Genomic DNA, 9,404 nt, shown 5'->3' with positions numbered 1-9,404 from the left:
CCTAGCCGCTCCGCGGCATGTGGGATCTTCCCGGACCGGGGCAGGAACCTGTGTCCCCTGCATCGGCAGGTGGACTCTCAACCACTGCACCACCAGGGAAGCCCTAATCTTGGTTTTAATTCTCGGTTTTTACCCAAAATTTTATTGGTTTATAAACCACTGATATTTGTAAATGTTATAATTGGTAGGTAGAATAAAGTACATTTAATTTTTTTTTACTTGTACCCTAAAATACCCTTTGGATTAAAGTGGCATATGAGGAAACAATTCTTTTAGTTGGCTGTATTCAGATGTCAAAATAATAATATTGGCTTTGTAAGAGGTTTTGGTGTCACCTAGTCATGGCAGGAGGTACGGATAGAGTGTTTCTTCATAGAATGAATTTAAAAAATTTATCTGCAGGTTTAATTGCTTAAGTTATTGAGGGAAGTTAAATAAGACTCATATATGAATAGTCTGTATCTTTTTGCACAGACTTTTTAATTCACTGAAAGCACTAGGGTCTTTAGAAAAACTGGACTTGAGGTGATTCACATAATGGGCAAATGAGAGTGTATCTGGAAGAAGACAGGTGAAGTGGGGCAGGGCCTGGAAAACAAGTCCCACGAAGAAGAATTGAAGGAAATAGATACATGGAACTTGGCAAGGATTGACCAGCTGACATTTAATTTGACATTAAAAAAAAAAATTTACAGACTAGTCTAGTCACATGGTATTTTATGTTTCTCTAGTGGGCAGAATTAGTCCAATAAGTATGACATACAATAAGGCAAATTTAGGCTTAATATAACAAAGAACAGTTGAAGTTTTCAAACAAAGAAAAAATTTGACACTTTCACAAAGATGTAAATGTCATATCACTGAAAATGATTATGCAGACCCCAGGTGAACATCTGTACAGATTGTTGTAGAAGTGATTCTTCTTTCCTGACAATGGGGCTTGGACCAGGTAACCTCAAAGTATGTTTTCCAAGTATGTAGCAAGATTTTGGACTTTGTTAAACAGTTGGTTAAACTCGGCTGTAGATTTTTAGACCTGCATCTTTAATATTATGTTGACCGGTGATTCTTGATTCTGTCTTTTTGTCAGAATCACCACTGGAGTTTAAAAAAAAAAAAAAAAAAATGGAGAGGGTTGGACTCTAACTTCCTCAGCCCTGAGAATCTGATTCAGAGAGATAGGGGTGAGATCTGAATTTTTAGTGTACAACTCAGTGGCATTAAGTACATTCACATTGTTTTGCAACTATCACTACTATCCATCTCCAGAACTTTTTCATCATCCCATACTGCAGCTCTGTACCCATTCAACAACTCTCCATTTTCCCTTCTCCCCAGCCTCCAGTAAACACTGTTTACTTTCTGTCTTAGAATTTGGCTATTCTAGGTACCCAAAGTAAGTAGAAAGATACAATTTTTGTCCTTTGTGTCTGACTCATTTCCATCACCATAGTGTCTTCAAGGGTCATCCACGTTATAGCATGTATTGGAATTTCCTTTTTTTAAAGGCTGAATAATATTCTATTGTATTTATAGACTACATTAAAAATTTTTATTTATGTATTTATTTTTGGCTGTGTTGGATCTTCGTTGCTGCCCACAGGCTTTCTCTAGTTGGGCGAGTGGTGGCTACTCTTTGTTGCGGTGTGCGGGCTTCTCATTGCAGTGGCTTCTCTTGTTGCGGAGCATGGGCTCTAGATGCACAGGCTTCAGTAGTTGTGTCACACGGGCTCAGTAGTTGTGGCTCACAGGCTCTAGAGTGCAGGCTCAGTAGTTGTGGCACACTGGCTTAGTTGCTCTGTGGCATGTGGGATCTTCCCGGACCAGGGCTCAAACCCGTGTCCCCTGCATTGGCAGGTGGATTCTTAACCACTGCACCACCAGGGAAGTCCCTAGACTACATTTTCTTTTTCCATTTGTCCATTGATGGACATCTGGGTTGTTTCCATCTTTGGGCTCTTGTGAAAAATGCTGCTATATACAAATATCTGTTAAGAATCCCTGTTTTCAGTTCTTTGGGGTATTTACCCAGAAGTGGAATAGCTGAATCATATGGTACATCTATATCTTATTTTTTGAGGAACTGCTGTTCTATTTTCCACAGCAGCTGTACCATTTTTCATTTCCACCAGCAAAGCATGAGGGTTCCAATTTCTCCACATCCTCACCAGCTTCGTGTCTCATTGTGGTTTTGGATTTGCATTTTGGATTTGCATTTCCTCAATGATTAGTGATGTTAAGAACCTCTTCATATGCCTATTGGTCACCTGTATATCTTCTTTGCAAAAATGTCTATTCAGATTCTTTGCTATTTTTTAATTGGGTTATTTGTTTTCTTTGCTGTTGAGTCATATGAGTTCCTAAATTGATTGCTAAAAAAAAAATGATTGCTAAGACCAACGTCAAGTAGCTTTTCCCCTATATTTTCTTCTAGTTTTATGGTTTCAGGTCTTATATTTAAGTCTTTAATCCAATTTGAGTAAATATTTGTGTGTGGTGTAGGATCAGGATCCAGTCTCATTTTTTTCCATATGGACATACAGTTTTCCCAACACCCATTTTTTTTTTTTTTTTGTGGTATGTGGGCCTTCCTCTGTTGTGGCCTCTCCCGTTGCGGAGCACAGGCTCCGGACGCGCAGGCTCAGCGGCCATGGCTCACGGGCCCAGCCGCTCCGCGGCATGTGGGATCTTCCCAGACCGGGGCGCGAACCCGGTTCCCCTGCATCGGCAGGCGGACGCGCAACCACTGCGCCACCAGGGAAGCCCTCAACACCTATTTATTAAAGAGAGTGTCCTTTACCCATTGTGTATTCTTGGCACCCTTTTCAAATATTAGTTGACCACATATGTTATGGGCCCATAAGTTTTGGTATGTTGTGTTTCCATTTTCATTTGTCTCAAGATACTTTCTGATGTCTCTTTTGATTTCTTCTTTGACTTCTTTGTTGTTCAAGAGTGTGTTATTTAATTTCTACATATCTGTGAATTTTCCAATTTTCCTCTTAGTATTGATTCCTGGTTTCATACCATTATAGTCAGAACAATCCTTGATATGATTTCAGTACTCTTAAATTTGTTAAGACTTGTTTTGTGGCCTTACATATGATCTTCTTTTTTTTCTGCTTCTGTTTTTGATGTAATCTCCAAGAAATGATTGCCAAATCCAATGTTATGAATCTTTTCACCTAAGCTTTTCTCTTAAGACTTTTATAGTTTTAGCTCTTACAATTAAGACTTTGATCCATTTTGAGTTCATTTTTGTATATGGTGTTAGATAAGGATCCACTTCATTCTTTTACGTGGATATCCAGAATTCCCATCATTTTTTGTTGAAAAGACTGCCTATCCCCATTGTACAGTTTTGACACTTATTGAAAATCATTTAACTATATATGCAATAATTTGTTTCTCTATCCTATTCTGTTGGTCTTTATGTTTGTCTTTATGCCAGTACCATACTGTTGAGACTACTGTAGCTGTGTAGTAAGCTTGAAAATTAGAAAGTATGAGCCTTCCATTATTGTTCATCTTTTTCAATATTGTTTTGACTGTTTGGGGTTCCTTGATATTTCATATCAATTTTAGGTTGGAGTTTTCTATTTCTGCCCAAAAAAGTTAGAATTTTGATAGGGATTATATTGAATTTGTAGATCACTTTGGTTAGTATTGACATTTTAACAATATTAAATCTTCCAATACATGAACATGGGATGTCTTTTCATTTATTTATGTGTAGGTTTAAGTGTACAAGTATTTCTCCTCCTTGGTTCAGTTAATTCCTAATTACTTTATTCTTTTTGATGCTATTGTAAGTGGAAATTTTAAAAAATTTTCCTTTTGGATTGTTCATTATTAGTGTTTAGAAACACAACTGATTTTTGCATGTTGATTTTATGTCCTGCGACTTTGCTAAATTCTTTTATTTGTTCTAACATTTTGTGCGTGTGTGTGTATGTAATCTTTAGGATTTTCACGTCACCTGCAAAGAGAACTAATTTTACTTCCTCCTTTTCAGTTTGAAAGCTTTTTGTTTTTCTTTTTCCTGCCTAATTGCTCTGGCTAGAACTTCCAATACTATATCGAACAGACATTGTGAAAGCAGGTATATTTGTCTTTTTCTTGATCTTAGAAGATCACCATTGAGTATAATGTTGGCTTTTTGTTATGTTAGGGTAGTTTCCTTCTATTAATTGTTTGTTGAAAGTGTTTAATTTTTATCATGAAAGTGTGTTGAATTTTGTCAGATTCTTTTTTGCATTAATTGAGATGATCATGCATTTCTTCCTTCAGTCTGTTAGTGGGGTATATTACATTGAATGATTTTTGTATGTTGAATCATTCTTGCATTCTAGGAAGAAATCCCACTTGGTTATGGTGTATAATCCTTTTAATAATGTGCCAAATTTGGTTTTCTAGTATTTTGTTGATGATTTTTGCATCAGTATTTATAAGGGATATTGTTTTGTAGTTTTCTTGTAGTGTCTTTCTGGCTTTGGCACCAGTGTAATACTGGTCTCATAGAATGAATTAGGAGGCGTTCTCTCTTCTTTAATTTTGTGGAAGAGTTTGAGAAGGGTTGATGTTAATTCCTTGTAGAACTTGGTAGAATTCTCCAGTGAAGCCATTTGGTCCATGGCTTTTCTTTGTTGAGAGACTCTGTATTTATTTATTTATTTAATTTTTGAGTTTTTAAAGTGATTCTCATGCATAGCTAGAGCTGAGAATCCCTGCTGTGGATATAATCTGATTACTTTAGCAATTTGAGTACTTTAGAAACAAAATCAGAAACTTCTTTGCTGGCTACCTTTCCTTTACTCAATCACTGGATTTTCTCTAGGGTTCTGTCCCTTCTCATGCTATATGCTTTCCTTTGGCATATATCATTTGTAAACTTATGGTTCCATCTTAGACTTCTCTTGAACTATCTTATCTACTAGACTGAATTTCTTAAGGTTAGTACCCCTGTCTTACTCATTTTATATTACCAATGCTTACCAATGCCTAGAGCATAGTAAGTATTCAGTGTACACATATGAATGAATGAATACATCTTCATCTGTGATTTACATATCACAAGCAAATGTGGACTTTTGGGGGGCTTTTGAAGATGTACAAGACAGCTTCCTCTGTCTAAATACAATAATATCGGCCAGATAAGGAACAAATGTAAGGAGCTTTGGCTCTCAAATATAGAAAGAAGCTCTTGAGATTATGCTTTCTTCATTCTGTTCAGGGAACAAAATAAAAATTAATTTAAAAGAAAACATAGCTACTAGCATTAACCAATCTTAATTGTGTCTTATTTTAAAATCTTTACCATCCTAGAGTGAAAAGTAAAAATTCTCGCAAAATAACATGAAATATACTGAAGAATCAGCCCATGATTTTGTCTCCTTATTTTTCTGTTAAAGAAATACTAGAAACCTTACACCTAGTTATATAAAAATATACTGATATTGGGACTTCCCTGGTGGTGCAGTGCTTAAAAATCTGCCTGCCAGTGCAGGAGACATGGGTTCGAGCCCTGGTCCGGGAAGATCCCACATGCCGTGGAGCAACTAAGCCAGTGTGCCACAACTACTGAGCCTGCACTCTAGAACCCGCGAGCCACAACTACTGAAGCCTGTGAGCCTTAGAGTCCGTGCTATGCAACTAGAGAAGCCACTGCAATGAGAAGCCCGTGCACCACAACGAAGAGTAGCCCCGGCTCACCACAACTAGAGAAAGCCTGCGTGCAGCAACAAAGACCCAATGCAGCCAAAAATAAATAAATAAATAAGTTTATTTTAAATATATATATACTGATATCATATATTTTCAATAAATATGAATTTCTAGGGTTATCATCTAAATGTTGAATTGGATTTTATTAAATCCATTTTTTTATTTGGTATTATTTTTCATACCAGAGATAAATAAGCTTTGCCTTTGTCATATGGCTGTGGCCAAATATTAAGTAAATATCTTAATAAGTAAATGTTGATGATAGTATTTCTGAAAATAAGGTATGGGATTTGTTTCTTCTCGTGAACATGAATTCTCTCCTGGTTCAAATGAGAAGGTTGTACAAGACGGCCTTTAGTTCTCTTTCAGTTCTAAAGTTCTGTGGTTCTAGAATAGCTTTTTAAAACTAATTGGAAAAATAGTAGCAGGTGAAATGTGATCATTTTAATCTGTACCCAGAAATATTTCACAAATTTATAGCTTCAAACATTAGGTTTCACAAATTTTTATCATACTAGACCAGATTTATTGAAGAACAAGTATTTCTCTACTCTTCCTGCATTTTTATTTTCTTGTACCTCTTATTAAGCACCCACTCTCTTGTTTTTGATAAATAGGCTGCCTCTAAGAATCAGACTTCACTCTTGGGAGAACCACCGAAAGAAATTCGGCTCAGTAAAAATCCATACTTGAACTTAGCAAGTGTGTTGCCCAGTGTGTGCTTATCATGTAAGTAAGAGCTCAGTATTAGTATTTTGGAGTTTTATTGAATACTTTTCATAATGAGTTTTACTTTAATTTTTAACTTAATGGAAGCAAATAATGTGTATTAACCAATTAAACCCCAAGTTATGACCCTAGTCCATAAATTGAAAGAATAACTAAATTAAACTTTTAAAATGCATTCTGTTTTATTTAAGGAAAACATCTTTTATAATATGTTATTAAGCATGTAATCAATTTATTGAATTTTATGGAATCATGATTGAAAATAATTGGATTAAGGAATTATTTGACAAACTATAATTCTTTACAATATATATAGAATCATATTTCTAAAATATGAAGTTTAAACCTCTGTGGAATCTAATATAGCCGGAGTATTTGCCAAATACCCCCCAATATGTTAGTTACTAATAATCGGCAGAAGTGGAATTCTCATTTACTCTTTTAGAGGCCCTCCTCAGGCCTTCAATTAGTAAATGAAAACTATTAATTCAACTATAGTTTTAAGAGAAAATCACAAATGTGGTGTGTTCTAGGCACTAAGATATTCACTACAACATTGGTTTTCAATAGTGAAACATTGGAAAGTGCCTTAATGGTCATCAATAGGGGAATGGTTAAATAGTTTGTCATAAAATGGAATATATAATTGAGGGAGTGCTATGTGTACTAATTTGAAATGATCTCTAAAGCAAATGGTTAAGTGGAAGAAGCAAATGTGTGCATAGAATGATTCCATTTATCTTTATTTAAAGCTATGTATTCTTATATGCATGTATTTGAATGTGTAAATGCATAAAGTAAATCTGAGAAAATTAATTCTAAACTGTTACCTCTGGGAAAAAGAATAGAATTGAATGAAAAGAGGTGAAAGATAAATTTTGTTTTTAGTATACATTCTTTATATTTTATGAAGTGTCCTCTTGAACCAAAACATTAATTTGTAATTAATTAATTAATTTGTAATTAAAAAAATTTTTAAAGCCAGAAAAAAATTTAATGTGCTTCTGGTATGCCTACTGTATTTTTATCTGATCTAAAAATTGATGGTTACAACTATTGCATTAATAAGAACGGTTAATTTACATTTCGTATGCCTTACTTCAGAGATTAGACATATACTTTTTAAATGTTTCCATCAAGATCATTTACCCATAAGGCAGGCTTCCATTTTCATTGTTTTAAACAAACGAGACAATATCACATACTATATATTTTTCCCTCAAGAATAATAAATGTAGATATTTACTGGCAAACTAAAATTTGTGTTCTATTTGAGAATATGCTGAATTAACGAGTTTTGTACTCTGTAATTTATAATAAAACCAGCCAACTGAAATATATGTATTGATTTTGCCTTAAGCCCCTGCAAGTAAAATCACTCTACAGAAGACTGGAATTGCAAGCAACATTCTGGATGCAATCTCTCAGGGAAATGAATCGCAACACCCATTGGAGAAGTGCATTGCTTATTCTCAACCTTTTGGTGATTATGCACAGGTACATGATTCTCAGGTTTTGATGATATATAGAAAAATTGCTTCAACTATATACTGAGTTCACTGGATATGAAAATGTGATTCTTGTAATATCATAAGGAATTAAAATTGCACTGATCTATACAATATTTCTTGCTCGCCATTTGGAATTTTAGGACATGTTCAGAAGATTGCTAAGTATGATTTTGCCTAGATATTTACATTGCATTGTTTACACCAGTGGTGAGCAAATGACAGAGCAAATCCAGCCCACAACCTGTTTTGTAAATAAAGTTTTACTGGGATACAGCCACATCCATTTATTTGCACATTGTCTATGGTGCATTGCGCTACAACGGCAGAGTTGAATAGTTACAACAGGTACTGTGTGGCCCACAGGATCAGGTATTTACTCTCGGGCTCTTTACAGAAAAACTCTGCTGACATCTGGTTTACACCAGTGTAGACCTGACTAAGAAACCCAAGGAAATGCCTCTGTTCTTCCCCACCACTTGTGTATGTAGAGACATGATCATAACTAGCACTATTATGCTAACTCTTAAAACAGTCAGTCAATCAATAACATTAAAAGTATTATATTCAAAAGACACACTTTGTCATTACTTAAATATGTCCATTTCGCTTTGGCCTTTTCTCCTTCAGCTTATTCTTAGTGGCTTAAGCTAAGAGTGTATATCATGTTAGTAGTATATGATTATGTAATCATGAGAGTCTTATAATTAACAATTTTGATTCTTATTTCTCAGAACAGTCACCTTCTCAGCTCTTTCCTGTCTGGGGGAGCAATACCTCCACTTTGCTTTTCTCAGAGCAGCTGTGTTGGCTTCACCTGTCTCTAATAAACTTAGAAAAGAAAACCTATGCAAATTCACTTAGAACAATTGATGCCTGATTATACTTTTATGATGGGATACTAGAAACACAGATCAAATGGATTCTGTAGAAATGGTAAAGCTGGATATAATGAAGTCTCTTATATACCTGTGGAAAAGATGGAGAAATATGAATTGGAAGATGATGCAATTAGTTAGCAATATGCCTATATTTAAGGAGCAGTAATCATGAATTGATGCAATTTGGAAGGCATTCTCTTCTATGTTTCATAAAACTCCATCATTGTTCCCTTATTTGTTAACATTTTAAGAAATGACTTAGATGAGAACATTAATTACATGCTGATTATATTTACAAGTGGCAAAAGGCAAAGAAATGATCAGAGATGTGTAAAATCATTTATGAATAATTTATAGTTGTGAAAATTAGAAACAACCTAAATTTCCAGCAATCTATAAGACTGAATAAACAAATTATGTCATATTTTTATCAGGAAATATAATGCAGATATTAAAAATCATGTAAAACAATGTGTAAACACATGGTAAATTTTCATTATATATATATATATATATATATATATATTTTTTTTTTTTTTTTTTTTTTTTTTTTTTTTTTTCG

General features: G+C 34.5%; 1 protein-coding gene across 2 annotated transcripts in view; it reads left to right on the top strand.

The window, feature by feature from the left end:
- Positions 1 to 9,404, top strand: part of RAVER2 (ribonucleoprotein, PTB binding 2) — a 117,021-nt gene that overhangs the window by 66,802 nt on the left and 40,815 nt on the right. For both annotated transcript variants that reach the window (XM_028489303.2, XM_028489302.2), the window contains exons 10-11: positions 6,342 to 6,453; positions 7,814 to 7,950. In XM_028489303.2, the coding sequence (XP_028345104.1) occupies positions 6,342 to 6,453; positions 7,814 to 7,950 (249 nt within the window). The remainder of the gene's footprint in view (positions 1 to 6,341; positions 6,454 to 7,813; positions 7,951 to 9,404) is intronic.

This window comes from Physeter macrocephalus, chromosome 4, assembly GCF_002837175.3.
Source record: "Physeter macrocephalus isolate SW-GA chromosome 4, ASM283717v5, whole genome shotgun sequence".
Taxonomy (NCBI): domain Eukaryota; kingdom Metazoa; phylum Chordata; class Mammalia; order Artiodactyla; family Physeteridae; genus Physeter; species Physeter macrocephalus.
This window is presented reverse-complemented; position numbering and strand designations above follow the sequence as displayed.